This window comes from Manis javanica, chromosome 16 (assembly GCF_040802235.1).
Source record: "Manis javanica isolate MJ-LG chromosome 16, MJ_LKY, whole genome shotgun sequence".
Lineage (NCBI taxonomy): Eukaryota > Metazoa > Chordata > Mammalia > Pholidota > Manidae > Manis > Manis javanica.
Window position 1 is genome coordinate 48,541,032 of NC_133171.1, and position 17,719 is coordinate 48,558,750.

General features: G+C 54.7%; 1 protein-coding gene and 1 long non-coding RNA gene across 6 annotated transcripts in view; one reads left to right on the plus strand and one right to left on the minus strand.

The window, feature by feature from the left end:
* TFEB (transcription factor EB) overlaps window positions 1-17,719 on the plus strand; it is a 56,698-nt gene that overhangs the window by 25,112 nt on the left and 13,867 nt on the right. Inside the window, exon 1 of one of the 5 annotated variants that reach the window (XM_017657065.3) lies at window positions 9,545-9,708. The exons of 2 other annotated variants lie outside the window; for them this stretch is intronic. In XM_017657065.3, the coding sequence (XP_017512554.1) occupies window positions 9,677-9,708 (32 nt within the window). In that variant the 5' untranslated portion in view covers window positions 9,545-9,676. Of the gene's footprint in view, window positions 1-9,544; window positions 9,709-12,175; window positions 12,200-17,719 lie in introns of those variants that run through there. 2 more of the 5 variants (XM_017657066.3, XM_073224011.1) reach the window with 2 other exon arrangements.
* On the minus strand, window positions 429-9,423 carry LOC140846648 (uncharacterized). The gene is made up of 3 exons (XR_012125982.1): window positions 7,896-9,423; window positions 4,221-4,379; window positions 429-2,204 (listed from the first exon to the last, which is right to left on the minus strand). It is a non-coding gene; the product is annotated as an uncharacterized lncRNA (long non-coding RNA).

Below are 17,719 nucleotides of genomic sequence, written 5' to 3' on the forward strand. Positions count from 1 at the left end.
CTTTGACTCCCAGCAGCTCTAGAGGGTGTCCTATTTGCTCTGAGCATTGCTGGGACAAAGGGCTCTTCCCAGCATATGGGCTCCTGGGTGATACTTCCTGGACTAATAGATGGTAATAAGGCTTCATTCCAGCTGTGGGGCCTCTGGCAAGTTACAGTTGACCCTGAGGGTGAGAGGGGCTGACCTCCTGCACAGTTGAAAATCCACGTAAAACTTTTGACTTCCCCAAAACTCAACTACTACTGTTGTTAAGCCTACTGTTGACTGGAATCTTTACTGATAACATAAACAGTTGGTTAACACACATTTTGTGTATGTATTATATACTGTATTCTTACAGTAAAGTAAGTTAGAAAGGAGAAAATCTTTCTTCAGGTTGTTGCAAATCTCCAAAAAATTTTCTAATATATTGGGAAAAGTCTGCACATAAGTGGACCTGCACAATTCAAACTCGTGTTGTTCAAGGGTCAACTGTAATTTGGTTTTCTGAGCCTTAGTCTTCCCAACTGTGTGATGCAACTTGTCATCTTGTTTATCATCTGCCTTACTGATAAGTTCAGTTCTGACACCATATGTGAATGTGCTCTAATAATTTTCAATTCATGTACAGATATCCACGAGTCTAACAATTCCCCTCATTTCTGGGAGTGATGAGGGAAGAGCATGGGAGAAATGAGGGAGACCCTTGGCCATGGGATCTGGCATAGGTGGACCCAAATGCTGATCCGGCCCCACGTCTGATGTCTGCCCTTTAGTATGTTGCTGTCCCTCTCTGGTCTGAGTTCCTCTGATCACTTAGGAAGTGGGCCAGTCTGGCTGACTCTAGGGACTTACTTTACAGGTGACACATGAGGGAAGAAGACCTGGAGGCACGGTTTCCTAGTTTCCCAAGCGGAATTGGTATTAGAGTTTGGAAAGAAACTCAAGTGTCTTGGTGCCTCAGTATAGCTCTGCCTTTTCCAGCTTCTGCCCACCCCTTGGACACCCTTCTCGCAGGGTGGCTGGCCACCGGCTTGTGTGATAGGAATGCATGTGGGCCTGCCCATGTCTCTGTCAACTCAGCAGCAGTTGGGGTGTAAACACCCCAGGTCCTCTGCTGACTGTGGGGCCTCCAAGTGAAAGGCCAGCGGGTGGGCCAGGCTGGGCTGGGAGATGGGAGGAGGTAGTAGCTCCCTGACAGAGCATGTCCTCTGCCGGAGAGCTGTTGGCCTGAGTTATTCTTAGCACTGACTCATTAGAGAGTCTATTTTTAGCCCTGTTTCTGAGTGTTGCCAACATCTGGTGCAGCCGGTACTGAAGTGGTTAGGGTGGCAGGGTCGCCCACTTTGGTCATTGCTCGGGACCGGAGCCTGGCGGGAGAACAAGGACAGCATCTGCTCCTTCTTGTACCTGCCACAACTTGAATCTGGGCTTGCAGGAGGCATCCCGTTCCTGCTTGCGTGCCCACTGCTCTCCCACAGTCTAAGCCTTCCAGATCCCACTCCTGGGGGCATAGGGAAGAGGTGGGGTGGATGTTTCCATCCAGCTGGAGAGCAAGAGCTAAGGGTTCTCATCAGGTAGGCTTGCCCATGCCCCTCCCTCAGGGGCTCCGGGGGGCCTCGGACTCCTGCAGAGAGGGGCCTCAGGAGGGAGGCAAGCCCAGAGGTAGGGCACTTGTTACAGGCACTGCTGAGGAAGAACCCGCAGACATTATAGGGAAGGAGTGTAGCTCAGTGGTTGGGTGTGCGGGCTCTGGAGCCAGACTGCCTGGGGTCAGATCTTAGCTTTACTATTTTTGGCTGTGTGGCCTTGGGCAAGTCATCAACCTCTTTGTGTCTCAGTTTCCTCACCTGTGAGATGAGGATGGGGTATTAAGTTGTGAGGATTAAAGAAGATAAAAATGTATGAAATGCCTAAATAAGTAAATGCTATTTAATTGGGAAATGATGGTGTTTTTACCATTTTATTGTTATTATTACTGAGAAGCCCTATGTGTGCTGTCCCGTTGGAGTGAGTTGGGTAGGAGGCTTCTCAGCTTTTCTTTGAGTGAGGCAAAGCTTGGAATGGGGCCCCAAGGGAGCGGGTTATACCCAGGCATCCTGATGGTGGCAATTTCTGCAAGGCTGCAGCCAGGAGTCAGGAGCACAGAGGTGGGCTGCGATGTGGGCTTTGCTCTTCCCAGGTTTGGCGAGTCAGTTAACTTTTCTGAACATCCATTTCTCTACCTACATGACAGAAATGATACCACATAGGCCATAGAATTATTGTGGGAAAATGAAGGGTTCAATGTTTGTGGAGCATCTGGCCCAGTGCTTCACATGTGGCAGGGGCCAAATCCATAAGACTGGGGCGCATGTATGTGTGAGGGGCAGTGTTAGGTCCTTTCCCGTGTGAGGGAGGGGGTGCTATTGCCCTGGGGGTTGGAGAGGAGAGCTTGGCCTGGAGGTTTGGTGGGGGAGCGCGGTTCCAGCTCTCCCTGGGCTCTGCTACTGATTGGCACATGTTACTTGCTCCCTCTGGCCTTCTGTAACATGAAGAGGCCAGGGCAAGCTGGTTTTCAGACTTCCTCAGAACCCCAGGACATGCTTTGGGGACTGTTGAGGAGCTTGGGGGAGGCCCCCAGTTGGAAGCCACGTGGTCTGGTCCACGTCCCCTCAGAGTTGTTTCATTCACATGTTTTACATATCAAGGTTGCAAGTAAATTTTGTCTGCAGACAGGGTTCTGCTAAAAATGGCCTGGGAATCTGGTAGGTGTCTTCCCAGGTTCCTTGTCAGCTGGCATTTGTGCGTGCTCTCTAACTCAGTCAGCATTGGCTCTGAGAGATTACCTGTGCAGAGGGCTCTGCTGTGCGTGAACACTGATGCCCAGAGGGTGCTGGGCCTCTCCCCAGGGCTGTAGGCACAGAGGGGACTGCCAGGCTGCTCCTGTGAGCAGAGGCTTGAGTGCTGCCCTGGCCTCGCTGCCTGCAGGATGTGAGTGCTGTAAAGACAATACTCAGTCCCACAAGCAAAATCTCACAGAAGGAGTGAGAACTGAGACTGGGCAGAAGGACCCTGGCCACAGCTCTGGCACATAGTAGATGCTCAAGAAATATTTAAAATGGGTGAATGAAGTACCAGCCCAGCATCCCAGAACACTGGAACTTCTGGTCTGCTGGCAAACCTTCTACCCCCTCCTCTTCCTTCCCTCCCTTCACTCTGCCTTCTCCCCCTGCCTTGTGTGGCCAGCCTAAAGCCGCTCCAGCCCTGGGGTCCAGGCTCAGCCTTGCTCATAAACTTGAACAAACATGCTTCCCCACCCTGAGCCGCAGATTGTTAAAATGAGCCATTGGTTAAAATGTGGGTGATGGGCTCAGTTTCAGAAGGCCCCTCTGGCGCTTGCAGGTCTGCTCTTAGGGTAGGAGACACACACACACACACACACACACACACACACAAGGGTTGGTGAAGTGGGCCTGGCGCGCGCGCGCACACACACACACACACACACACACACAAGGGTTGGTGAAGTGGGCCTGGCACACACACACACGCACACACACACACACAAGGGTTGGTGAAGTGGGCCTGGCACACACACACACACACACACACACACACACAAGGGTTGGTGAAGTGGGCCTGGCACACACACACACGCACACACACACACACACACACACACACACACACACACACAAGGGTTGGTGAAGTGGGCCTGACTGGGGAAGGCCCCCTCCCTCTCACCAGGTAGGAGCTCCCAGGTTCCCCTGAGGTGCTGAGTGCCCTGACTGGGGCCTCCAGGATGCCATGTGCTTGCGCTGGGGCTCAGTTGGGGGATGGGGGCCTGTGGGGTAACAGGAAGGATGGGCATCCAATTGTGTCCACGGGGCTGGGGCTGCCATTGTGACTTTTGTGTGTGGCCTTCTGGGAGTGTGGGTGGCACATAGTTGTGTCATTATGACTGGATGCGAGGGGTGTGTAAAATCGAGTCAGTGAGGGGGCCAGCGTGCTTATCTTCTGATGCCAGGAGCTTCCCGGGCTCTGAGGAGAATGGAAAGTGATTCATGCGAAGGAGCCCCTCTTCATCTCCAAATTTCGGCCACAACCTAATGTGGACTGGCTTCCTCCCTTTCCCCTACCTGCTGAGGCTGGTGGCCCCTTCCTCCCTTGCCTCACACCCTGATTCTCACTCAAGGGGACGTGTCTGCCTTGACCTGCAGCCTGACCCCATCAGGGGCATTTTGGGGGCTCATCCATACCTGCAGCTCCAGCAGTCAGTGTGGGGACCATCAGCACATCAAGGCTGCAAATCCTGGCACTGGGCTATCCCCTAAACCGGAGCAAGTGGCCTGTGGAGGCTGGGCTGGCTCGCTGGTCAGTGGCCCGTACCAACTGAGTGGTTTTCCAGCTTGAGAAACCTGCCGGGCAGGGGAGAGGAGAGGATCCACCTGCCCACCATCTCCCTGCCATCCTGGCTGCAGCTGGCCGGCGACTCATTCCCCTGGGGAGTAAGCAGGCTCCTTCCCCAGGGCACCCCAGGGCTCTGGTGCTGAGCCCAGGGCCCCAGCAAGCTGGCAAGGGTGGCCTGAGGCCGTCTGCCCAGGGAGGAAGTTGTGATGGGCTTCTCGTGCACCTTCTCTGGGCGTACAGACTTTACCTTCCCTTCGCCCGCAGAGGAATCCACAGGCCTAGATTATAGAATGGGTCCACAATGCCTCACAAGTGAGCCCGCTGCTGGGCGGCTGGACTCAGGAGGCCGATTCCCCAGTGCCTGTCACAGGGCATGTCCCCATTCCTCTGCCTGTGCTTGGTCGGGAGTGGGGGGTGCCTGCTCCTCCTCCCTCCAAAACAGTGCTGTGCAGCCTGGAGGGAGTGGGAGGCCCTCTCCAGGGAAATGAATTCCTGGCCTGACCCCAGATGCCGGCCTGCCCAGCTCTGCTCCAGGGTAACGCTGGGTGCACACACAGCCCCATTGTACGCCTGGGCCCCGTGCCCACCATGGACCTGGCACCAGCTCTATCAACAGCAGTAGCTCCTCAGCTCCTCAGCACCCCCAGCCGTTGGGCCCCTGGGGAGGAGTTGGGCAGACTGGCCATTAGGGGATGGCCGTGTCCCGAGTGGAGCAGCCTGGACCATTCTGAGCCTTGAGAAGCCACAGGAATACATTTGTCTCTCTCATCAACTGTGAAACGCAAGAGTAGGGAGCACTGCTCCCCATTGGCGTGAGGAAACTGAGGCATTGAGAGGCTTCAGGAATGTGCCCAAGATCACAGAGCTAGCAAGCGGGGAAGATGGGGGTCAAGCCCAGGCAGCCTGGGGTCCAGGGTCTACTCTGCACCACATACAGTGCTGCACACCCAACCGCAGGCTGGGACCCTGGAAAAGTCAGTGTCCTTCTTTCCACAGCCCAACTTTGGAGACTGAGGCAGGCTACTTTCTGGAAAGTATATGTCCCCAGGGTAGAAGGGGTCCCCTGAACAGTAGGGTCTGGAGTCCCTGTGTGCCTGTGAGAAGCATGACAGTTCATTTTCAAGGACAATCCAGGTGGCTAGGCAGGCAGAGCTGGTCTCCAGAGCTGGAGGGCAGCTGTCTACCTCAGTTTACCTGCTTCACCTGCACTGTGTATCTCCTGTGCTTCTTGGAAGGGCACAGATGTAGAGGTCAGGTGTGGCTAGGGCTGCGGCCGAGACCCTCACCCATTTTTCTATGCTCCACAGGTTGGCTAGGAAGCCCCCCTTCCCAACCTAGACCCCCGTGGAGGTGTGGGTGCCAAGGCCTCCAGTTGCATCTATTCTGAGAGTCCATCCTGAGCTGCCCCATCTCCTTGGGTTTCCTATCCTGCAGGGGTCTCTGAGGCCTGAGAGCCTGCTGAGGGGGCAGCTCAGCTCTAGGCCATGAGGGCCTCCCCCTGCCTAGCGCCCATGGGTCTCAGGCCAAGATGGAGGGATGCCCAGACGTGACTCTTAGGGGGATCTGCCCTGTTTCTCACTTTGTGGGCTCAGTTTCCATCTTCCATGAGCCCCAGCCCCCTGGGGCTGGGCAGAGCTGAAACTTCTCCCTTCTCAGCCCACCCTCCTTGCCTCCTGTCCTCCTTCAGTGCTACCTCAGCCCCCTTAGCAAATGAGCAGGGCATTCTGCAGTGAGCACAAGATTGCGCAGTGCCAGTGCTGGGCCAGGGGACAGGTGGGGAAAGGAGAAGCTGGAAGGGGATGCAGAAGCCAGCTCCCTCTCACCCCACGCTGGGGCCTTGTCTCCTTCCCCACGCTGCTGGGGTTCATCTTTCTCTGTTTCTGCCATTCCCACCAACCAGCCGACACATCTTCATCCGAGGCCACAGGAGTGGGAGTGTCAAGCACAGAAGGGAAATCTTTGAGTGCCCTCTACTTGGGAGATGCCGAGGAAGAGACAACCTGGGGACAGCCTGAGGAAGCCTATCCTACAGCAGAGAAAACTAGACAGTGTAACTTCTCTGTGCCTCAGTTTTCTCATTTGTAAAATGGGTACACAAATTTTTCCTACTTCCCAGTGTTGTTAAGAAGGTCAAAGGAATTACAAGGCCTAAGGCCCTTAGAAACAGTTCCTGACAATGGTAAGTGCTCAGGGCAGGTTTATTAGTAGTGGTAATAGTGGTAGTACTTGTAGTAGTGGAGGTACAATATATGCTATCAGGTAATGCTGTTTTTTTCCAGACTAGGCTGTGAGTAGCTGGAGGGTAGGGACCGTTTTATTCATCTCTGTATCCTCCTATCAGGCACAGAGCTTGGCTAGCTGTGGATTAACTGATTGTTTTCAATTGGTAATCAGAGGCAGGCAAGGTCAGGGCAGACTACCTGGAAGAGGTGGCCTTGGAGCCCGGCTTCGAGAGTTGAGTGGAGGTTAGACAATCTGTGGAAGGTGGATAGGCAGGGGGAGTGTACGGAGGCTGGGACTGGGTTGGGAAGAGAGAATGAGGAGGCCTCCTTAGCTGAGCCCAGGGCTTATTTAAAGCGGGGGCATCCTGGATGCCTTGAAGGCTTGACTTAGGAGTTTGGACTTTATCTGGCAGATTGTGGGGAGCCACTGTGATGATGGAGCAGGGGACTGACCTTTCTTTGTTGCTCAGTCCATTTTGTTTCTGCTCCCTTATTCTCTCAGGGCTATTCTCTTTCTCCTCCAAGACAATAAATTCTGCTCTGCTCTGCCATCCCTTCTCTCTGATCCCTACGCAGCCCCGTCCCCCCATATCCACATTCTGTTCTACAGCCTTGGCTTCTGCTTAGCATCCTGGCCTGACCTCCTGCCTGCTTTAGTTTGGCTTCTCCTTCTCCCTAGGCCCTGGCGCATCTCCCCTGGGGTAGGGACCAGGTAGAGTGGGACTCGAGGGGATAGGGGCATGGTGTGTATGCACTGGGAACTGGTGGCTGAGCCAGGAGGATACCCTCTACTCTGACACAACCCTGCACACCCTTCAGGGTATGACCCTTGCCCAGGAATGTGGCTCAGGTTCATTAGGAGGACCTCACTTTGCATTTGTCAACCTGATAACGGAGATGCAGATTTCTCCAACAGATAAATTAGGGAGTGATGGGCCTTCATTTTCTTGTTTAATTTAGCAGAGAAAGATACTGAAGCAGATGGGAACTACTGCAGACAACTGTTGTATCTCTCTTGTCTCCTTTCAAACATACATCCACCTGTCCACATATTCATCCATCTGCTATATTCATCCATCTGTCTGTCCATCCATCTATCCATGCATCCATTATACCCATGCATCCATCAATTTGTATTGAGCACCTACCTATACTAGATGCTTTATGTTTAACCCATTCAGAAACTCTCCAATGTAGACATTACCCTCATTTTACACATGAGCATACGGGGACCCTGTGAATGTAAGTAAGTTGCTGAAGGTCCTGCAGCCAGTAAGTGACAGATGTGGTATTCAGCTTTACCTGCTTCAAAATGCACACTCTTAGTGTTGAATCCCGTGGCCTCCCATGGCGTCCCTAGTGCCTAGTTCTGAGCAGGGAACCTAACCACCATGCTGCTGAGTGAATGGGCATGCTAAGGTTCTGGAATGCTGGAGTTCTACAGTTCTGTCGTAGTTGCAGCCCTAGGGTGGGAGGCAATACCTGTTGCCATCTGTCACTAGTAACCTCATTTTGTCACCCCCACCCCTGGAGTGGAGACTTCTTCATCACATAATGTGCCACCCTGGCACATCCTTCCTTCTTCTCTGCCTTTTGCCAGCACTGCTCACTCACTCCCCACAGGTGGCAGAGTTCTGGGCACATACTTGACCACTGCATCCAGTTCCCCCAGTCTTCCCCAGTGACGCCTGCCTCTCAGGACAGCCAGCCTCCAGCTTCCTCTGGCCCTTTTATTGGCCTTTCTTTCTAAGCTTAGAGTTAGCTGCTCAGTTTCAGGGCAAAACTGTCTCCTTGGGCCCCACTGGCTGTGACAAGGATGTGAGTAGAGGTAGTTCACTCAGGAGGTGTCCCCAGGAAGCGCCAGAAGTGGAGGAAGATAAGTGAGATGGGAGGGAAGATAAAATGTGTCTTAGGAGGCGGGTGGCTGCCTGAGGCTCAGTCTCACTGGGGACCTCAGTAGAGCATGCATGCTTTAGAGTTACCCAGTGGTGGGGTGGGGTACAGAAGGGGATTGGGTCTTCATTCACTAGCTCCCCTCCATCTTTCGCTAAGGCTGCTGGGGGAGGGCACTGCCTCTGTTGGCTCTGGCACAGATTTGGTGCTGGTGGCTGGAAATGCTCAGGTGGGCGGGCTGGACTGTGAATGCCCAGGGGATGTGGGCAGGGCACTGGCAGCCTGGGCCACACTCACCAAGCCCATGTCTGGGGGTTCACCAGCTCCTTGGAGTGTAGCTCTGTCAGGCCCTCTTTCCACAGTTGCCTTCTCCCCATGCCCACGAAGCTGTCTGGGCCGACCCTTCCCACTGGGGCCAGTCCCCAGCACCACATTGATCATGTTCAACCTTCAGGAGCAGCAACTACATGCCAACTGCCATGGATTAAAGAGGAGGCTGTTGGGATCCCTCTAGGCGCTCACAGCAGCGCAGATGAGACCCTTACCCTGTGCCAGATGCTGGCAGCCCTTTCCAGGCCTGGCTGAGGCGGGTGCACTTGTCTGTGCTTCCTGCTTTCCTGGAAGATGGGAGGACGTGCTGGGCAGTACACAGCCTGGAGCCACCTCTGAGTCCCCTCCCAGCTCTAGCACCCTGAGACTGTGATTGTAGCGGTTTTTCTGACTTCCTTTTCCTTTCTCTCACTGCCCCTGCCTCTTCCCCTCTTGGGGCCACTAGCCCCATGGCTGCCACGTGCCTGCCTCCTAGTACCCTCCCTCCGTGTCTCTGTGGGCAGTGGGGGGGTCAGTTCATTCAAGGGCATCTGCTTTGTCCCTGGTGAAGGCTCTGCCTGGTGCCTGTTTCCTAGAGAGGGGCCTCCCCCTTAATGCCTGCTGCACCCCACAGACTCACACTACAGTCTCGTGCCTAATGGGGCCGAGGAGTTGGGCAGAGCCTAGAGAAGGAAGTGGTGTGTAGGTAAAGCCTGCTGGTGGGAGGGGGGGCGGGCAGGAGACAGGCATGGGGCAGGTGCTGGGCCCGGCGGCGCATTCATACCAAAAACTCCACATTGGGTCCCAGGCCGGCGTGCCAAGGCCCCATCGCTTTGACTCATCTCTCCAGCTGCCGCGGCCGCCCACAGCCTTTGGCCTGGATGTTTTCACTTCCAAACCAGGTTTGCTCAGGGTACGTGTGCCTGGGTGGTGGGGGAAGGAACGTCTGCCTATGCTGGCATCCTTATTACTCTGACATTCTACCCCTGCTCTGTAGTGGCATCTACTCCCCACCCCATGGGTAGGGCTGGCGTCGGCCAAGCAAACTTCTGTCTTGTACCTGCCCCACTTGGATAGGAAGGTGGCTGTACCCATTCTGGACTGCTGTGCTGGCGTGAGGGCCGGCCGGGAGGAGAGGTGACGTGATCCACACTGGGACCAAGAGGTGGTGTTCACGATGAGGCTTTTTGTTGGTGTCTCAGGTTGGAGCTTAAGCACCTTTGATGTGGGGAGGAGGGTACGAGGCAGCTGGCTGCAGGACGGCTGCTCATGTCTCATGGCTGCAGGGGAAGCTGGGGAGGCAGGAAGCCTCAGAGATCATGAAAGGGATGAACAGAGGCCCCACGCCCCTCCCCCACCCCAACACTGATTCCAGGGCACTTGGTTCCCCTCTCTGCCTGGCTGAAGGCAAAGTGCTTCTTGTGGTGTTCAAGGGATGGGTGAGCTGCTGCATGCATTTTGAGAGTAAGATCGGTGTTCCTGTCATACCTGGGCTGGGGGGAATGGGGCAGGTGGAGGCGGCTCACTTCACTGGTCAGGGTGGGGACCCTGCTGTTGAAGGTCATTTCTCCTGTAGGGGAGAGGCTGGCTGTCGGAGCAGGTCTCCTCTGGCTCCCTAGGTGGAGATGGGGTACAGGTGCCAGTGGAGTGTACCTGAGTCAGAGCTCTGGGTCTAGGGTAGCTGCCACCCCTGGGGAAGCCCAGAGTGGGCAGGAGCTGGTATGGGACCCAAGCAAGGGGGCCCCTGTGTTTTGTGCCCCTCTTGACCATGCCCAGAAGCCCAGATCTTTGGCGGGGCAGGGGGCGAGGCCTGGTGGGTAGGTGTGCCTGGTGAACGGAGGACGGCCTGTGCTTGTCCAGCAGCCTCTGCCTGCGCCAGCCGCCCCATCCTGCCCCCACCAGGCGTGAGTCAGACTGAAAGCAGAAGCTGCCAGACATGGCGCAGGGTGAAGCGAGGCAGAACCAACTGTGCTATTTTGGAATCTGGTTAATTCCCCCTCCTGTCCCCCCACCTCTTCTCTCAGGGCAGCCACCCACTCCTGGTCGCCAGCACTTTGCCGTCCTCAAGGGGACAGTTGGGACAGGACTTGTTTTCCCCTGGCAGGTTTGTGGAAGGGGCGCTTAAAGCCCCTCCCCTTGCTAACCCCCTCTCTGGTCAAGACGTGCTGGGTTTTGGGGAGGCAGGGCGGCCCTGGGGAGATGATGGCCTCCGACTGGCCATCAGCACCGCCTGTCTGGCCCCCCTTTCCGCCCCCCTCCATCTTTCACCACTTGGGCCAGTTGTCAGCCGCCTCTCCCAGGGGTGTGAGTTGACAAGAGCCTCAGGTGGGAGCCTCTCCCAGCAGTGACTTGACAGGGTTGGGAGGGATTTCCGGACCTGGAGGGGAGATATTTTGGGGCCAAGGGCCTTTCCAGAACCCATGACATCACATACCCTGCAGCAGCCCCAGCAAACCCCCCCCCAGTCAATGGTTCTTTCTTGGGGCATCCTAGGCCTGCTTGAGGTTCTGGCCCACATTTTAGGGGTTTTTTGGAGTCTTCAGGAGCCTGGGGCCCCCCCGGCCATCCAGTCTGCAGTGGTGAAAGAGGTCAGTGGAGTGTGTGTTTCTGAACTGAAGATGGGGGTGTAGAGGTGAGAGCTGTCACCCATCAATGGGCAGGGTGGACAGGGGGCCCTGCCCCTCCTGAGGCCCAATGGGGAGATGGCAGGCTTTGCTATTCTGTGTGGATGTTGGTAGGGGGAGAGGGACACAGCGCCCACTGGGTGCTGCCTCTCAGTGGGACCCTGAGGTCAGAGCTCCACCTGCTGTTTACCCCCCAGCAACCTGGGAGGACGGGTTTCATGCATGGGGGGACAGTCATCAGATACTTGCAGGTGACCAGTTAAAACGTGGGTCCTTGTCAACCTCAGGAGTTGGGTTTCTCATTGCTCAGAGGGGTTTGGGGCTTCAGCAGGTAAGAAGGAGGTGGCAGTGTGGAAGAAAGGGTGGTCTCCTCGTCCTGCTGCAGGAGGCTGCAGCACCCCACCCAGCCCCGCCTCCTGGGAACACGGCACAGGTGCACCCTGTCCTCAAGGTTCTCCGTTGGAGCTTTTCTTTTATTCTTTGGGCAGGCAAGTCCTGGCTGGTGTGAATGTGCTGGCAAGAGTGCACGCGTGCAGTGGTGTGGGTGTACGAGATGCTGTGTCTGTGAGAGTGGATGTGCCTGGCATGGCCTGTCTGGGTGGCTTTTCCATGGGCAACAGTATCAGCGTCCAGGCTGTTTCTCCATAGACCTTGACTGTTCCCCATCCTGCACAGGCCAGACCAGCACTGAGGGCCGAGTGCAGAGCCGGCCCTGAGCCCTGCATGCGTTCCTGCCTCCACCTTGGCTCCTGGACCTGAGACTCCCGGCTGTTTGCTCAGGTTCACATGAGGCTTAGAAGGGCCTGCCTGTCCCTTAAACTGTCTCTCCCCACCAGGGGCCTGCACCTCCCTCCTGTCTCTTCCTACCTGTCACCACCTTTCATGCTTGTAACCATGTGACCAAGCCCCCAGAAGGCTGCGAGTAAAGTCGCTTTAACATACCTACAGTTCTCCTAGGATGCTATATGTTAAAATGCAGATTCTGCCTCTTAGGTCTGGGCTGGGGCCTGAGTTCATTTCTAACCATTTCTAACCCAGGGGATGTCGTGCCTGGGGATCAGGCTTGGAGCGGCGAGGACTTTAAAGGCTCTCTCACATCTAAGCCACAGCCAGACAACTCTGCTCACCCAGCTAGGGGACCAACACCAGGTGCCAGGTCCTTCACATGCTCAGCTCCTTGATCCCATCACCAACTCTGAGGGAGGTGGCATTGATGCAGGGGTTCTTGTTTGCAGAGTCAAAGAATAAACTTAGCAAACACCCAAGGTAGGAGAGCCAGGGAAAGGCTTTTATTGAGAGATACAGTGAGAGGACAGAGTCCTAGTTCATACCAGGAGGGGACAAGAGAGCCCATAGTGGTGCATTGTCTAGGGGTTTTATAGGCAGTTGAAGATTTGGGGGAACGTGAAAAAAAGCTTAGGGGTGTGGACTTGTTAAGTGGTCCCTGAATATTTAGAATTAACTTAATACAAGGAACTTCCTGCTCTGATTTCTCCTGGACATACTTGCCTGTTGATCTGGGAGCATATCAAACAAGGCTGCCTGCCCAGCCCTAAAGGTGGGCTGAGGTATTGTTTGCTAAAGAGTAAATTAAGAATCCTACTTCCTAACTTCCTGGGTATTAAAATGCAATCTTATCTTTAAGGTGGAATCCTTCCTGCCTTTTACTGTGTTGTTTTTGGCTGGGCTTGCTTGCCATTATTAATTGTCCAGATTGCAAGTCACCTCATCAAGTCTGAAGGAGGAAAGACAGCACACAGGCCTGGGCCTTTAGCATGCTAAAGTGAATCTTACACACGATTACAAATGATTAGCATAATAAAAACATGTTCTACTCTTCTTTATCTGGGGAATAATAACTGATCTTGCTGAAGAATGACTCTAGAGCTTAATGTTTAACACAGTTTTGGTAGGGGGTTTCCTTGCATGGAGTTACATTGCTTTGACTGCAAATAGCCTGCCTTGCTTTTTCTGGAGGCCCTCACGCTACTCTGTCTAAGCCCATGGTCCCTGTCGCAGCGTTACCACCTTCCTATTCTACAGACAGGGAGGCTGAGGCTCTGAGAGGGTAAGTACCTGTTCCTGGTTGCACAGCTGGTAAGTGGCAAATCCAGACTTGAACTCTGGTCTGTCAGGGCCCAGAGCATATGAGCGCTGCACTGACCCAGCTGTCTTCCTGAGAACCAGCTGGAGGGTGAGGTGCAGCCCAGGGCGGTGGCTGAGAGCCTGGGATGCAGCTCTTAACTGGGGCAGCCCGGTGGGTTGAGGTGAGGGGGAAGGGTCTGAAAAAAGACTAGTTCTAGAAGGGTGAGAGCTGAGTGGGGCTGGTGTCCTGTCGCACCTGCCTACCCCAGGGTCCCTCCACTAATGGGCTTGAGACCCGCTACCTACCTCCTCCGGCCCTTTCCAGACAGACGCCCCCGACAGGCACCCAGCTCAATGCCATCTATGCTCCATGCACAGGCAGAGGCTGGGTGTGCAGACTCCCAGACCTGGTGTCCCAGTTCCACCACCTACCAGCTGTGCGACCTTGGGCAAGTTGTCAGCCTCTCTGTGCCTCAGTTGCTCCCTTTGTGAAATGTGGGAATATATTCCTACTTCCCTCACTGGTAGGTGGGGTTGCTTTGAGGATAATAATATGTATGAACTAAGAACAATGCCTAGTGCATCTGTCGTAAGTACTCAGCACTCAGTAATAATGAATGGCTATTGATTTGTAACCAGGAGACAGTAGGCCACCTTCTTAATGCAATTATCTATGGTTGTGGGTGTTCTGCTTTCTTCCTTTCCCCTTCCCTATTCCAATGTCTTCTTTTATTTAGCAAATCCTGGATACTTCAGTTATAAAGCGGTTGTTTTCAAAGTACTCACAGGACAATTAAACTTTTTAAAGGGAGGCCAAAACGAAGTGTTTGCAGTGTACAAGACAAGCCACAGGGGGACAACAGGCTGGCAGGGGCCCGGGCTGCAAGGATGGAGGAGAGGAATCCGCAAGAGCAGAGCAGGGGGCCTGGAGCAGGGAGGGCTGTGTGGCTGGGTGGGGGTGCTTAGGCACTGGGGCTGGTTTGCAGTGAGGCCTCCAGACGGAGCCGGAAGCTGCTCCATGTGGCCCTTGGGCCTGTGCCCTCTTACCACCGGAATTGGCAAGTATTCCTGCCCAGGCAGCCTGCAGAAGGCTGGGCTGTGATTACTGTCTTCCGAGGAGAAGGAAAAGCAAAGGTTGGGTCACTGAGGCCACCGCAGCTCTGGATAAGGAGTTACCGAGTTTTGGGCAGTAGCCGAAGTAACAGAAGTCACACCCATGTCTCCCACTCCTGGCCCTGTAGGCTGGTTCCTCGGGCACCTGGCCTTGGTACATCCATGCCGCCTGAACCCTGGGTGTGCCTGGACAGAGTGGGAAGGGGCCTGGCCCCTTCATGTTACCAGCTTGGGGTCCAAGGCCTGGAAAAGGGCAGGACTTGCCTGAGGTCACACAGCTGTGTGCTGGGACAGCCAAATGCAGGTTCTCCAGTCCCACTGTTACCCTGTCGAGTGTCAGAGGCTTTTGTGCTGAGCTTGTGGGGCTAAGTGAGGCCTTTTGGGACAGACTCACTCCCGAAGGTCAAGACTGTTTGGCTTCATCCTACCTGGTGAGGGGTGGCAGTGACCATACAGGCTGACCTGTCATCCACAAAGTTAGCTGACCTTCCCTCCCAGGGGGAAGGGACCAGACTGGCTGGGTGGGCAGGGGGAGATCGGAGGGGGCTTGGGACGCTGGGAGTCCCTGTCTTGAGCCCTCTGCCTTGCCCTTCAGGCTCCTTCCTGTCTGGGGAGCCATCTAGAGGATGACCCCCTCTTTCACCCCTTCCCTCACACACACACCTCTGCTGTTGTCCAGTGCCATATCCCTGGTCTGTGCAATCAGCGTTGTCTCCAGCCAGCTTGATATAACCCCCTAAGGACCTCGTGTGTCCTACCTTAATGCCTCAGTGAGATCAGTTTCCTGAGCCCCTGGGCATGGATCAGTCTTGGCTATTCAGCGGAAGAGTTTCTACAAGTGGCGGGGTCTGGCCTGTGTTCTGCAGAACCTAGGAAGGCTGAGGGGTACGCAGGCCTTGCTGGGACCCCCTGTAGGATTCACGAATGATGACTGGTGAGGACACTGAGGATTCACTGTAGGTGGGGTGTGGGGAATGGGGTAGGGCTGGAGTTCAGGGGGGCAGTCATCCATCTACATGGGCTGCCAGATTTCCTCACCTGTGCTGGAGCTGATGGTGTCAGACTCCTGAGACCTGCGTTTGCCTCCCCACTTCACTCTGCTCTTGCAGTGTGACCTTGGACAAGTCACTGAACCTTCCTAAGTCTTGGTTTTCTCATCTGCCACAGGTGCTTTTTGTCTCATGGGAACTGAGCCTGTGTTGGGTCATTGGACAAGAAGCATTCGGGAGCCCCGGGTCTCGTTCTGGGAAGTCTGATGGGTGGTATGGGGTGGAGGTTCAGTAGAAAGCCAATTTTTCTGGAAACTTGCTTGTACCTGGGGAGATTGGTAAGGTGCCAGGAAACAGTGGCAAACCAAACAATGTGGCCACAGTCGGGATGCTCCTGTGGACCGAGTATCCAGGAGGGGAGCTCAGGGGGCAAGGGAAAGAGGGGCTTCAGTCCCCTTACCCCTACCCTAACCCAGGAGAAAGGCATTTGCCCACTGAGGGACAGAGTGAGGGATCGGCAAGATGTGTGTGTGTGTGTGTGTGTGTGTGTGTGAAAAAGAGAGACAGACAGACAGACAGACAGACATATGGAGGGTCCACATGTTCGGTTGGGCTGTATCTGTGCATATCACAAGGGTGGACACCCCCGAGGACCTTCTGGTTTCTCCTCTCCACGCTTCCCTCAGCTACATGTACCACTGTCCCTGCTTGCCTTCAAAGCCTAGCAGCAGTCCTCCTGGGGCAAAGCTTATGCCAGGGTCCGGCTGGGCCTGGTGGGGACAGGATGGGCACCTCTCTGGTCTGGGATTGCCTTTGAAGCTGCCCACTTGGCCACACAATTGCCTTACCTTGCCTGGGCCAGCAGACCAGCCAGCCAGGAGGCACCAGCTCCCACCCTTAACTGTGGAATGTGAGCTGGGACGTGGGGCTCATGGGCCTGAGCTGTGGGCACTGGAGCTACCAAGCAGGCTGGAAGCTCTTGTAGCTGCCCTTTGCCTCCCCCTTCCTTCCTTTCCCTCCTCCGCTTCCACCTCCTGCCTGTGTTCGGCGTCCAGTGGAGGCTCCTGGGGAGGCAGGGGCTCTGCATGGTGAAGTGGGGTGCATCCTCGGTCTGACTCCTGCTCTGCTGCTGCTCATGTGCATTGTGCAGACCACTTTTTTGGAGCCTTCGCTTCCTCCTGTAATTCACTATTTGTTCCCCAGTCTTTATTCATCACAAACAAGGGATTGACCAGCCTTTGCTGAGAATGTTCCCATTCGGCAGAGTGACTATATTGTATGAAAGACTCGTAGGACCACATCCTGCATGATAGTCTTTATGTCCGTCCAAGGTCAGGTGACACTCAGCCAGGCGGATGGAGGTCAGACTGGAGCTTCCCGCTGGGGGAGGTTCCCGAGGGAACTTTCTCTGGTGACGGAAACATTCTCCATCTTGATCTAGGTAGTGACTGCACAGGGGTATGCACCTGCAAAAATTCATTGAACTATGTACTTTAAATCTGTACATTTTGCTGGGATGAATTATACCTCAATAAAAAGGAAAAAGGCCAAAACCTTAAAATAGGAGTGTTACAAGCATGTACCACTGACCTCATTCCTATCTCTGGTACCAAATATACCTTCCAGCCCAACAGTACACCCTTTCCAGGGGCAAGTGTGACTCCCATTAGCTCTTTTCAATATTGGAAGTAGCCAGGGTCCCTTTGTTGCCTCTCATGACCTCTCAGGAACCCCTGAGGCAGATAATGTGCTAACAACGTGCATTAGGAAGCACTTCCAGTGTGCCAGGCTCTGTGCTGGGTGCTCCGCCTGCTCAGGATCTCTTTAGAAACCAAAGGTCGGTGGTGTCATTCACCTGCCTCTCCTGTAGCACTGCAGTGAATTAGGCGATAGACAAGAAAATCTTTTAAAAAACGCGAGGCTTTTGGAAAGGAAACAGAGGGTGCCCAGTAATGGGAAAAGCTGGCCCAGGCCTTCCTGCCCATGTGCAGTAAGAAGAGACAGAAGCTGGGGTTGCCTCTCGGCTGCTCTGCCCTAGCCTGGAGCCTTGGAATGGACCCTTTTCTCTAAAGAATCTTAAGAGGAACAGAAAGGAGACTTGTCCAGGGGGACC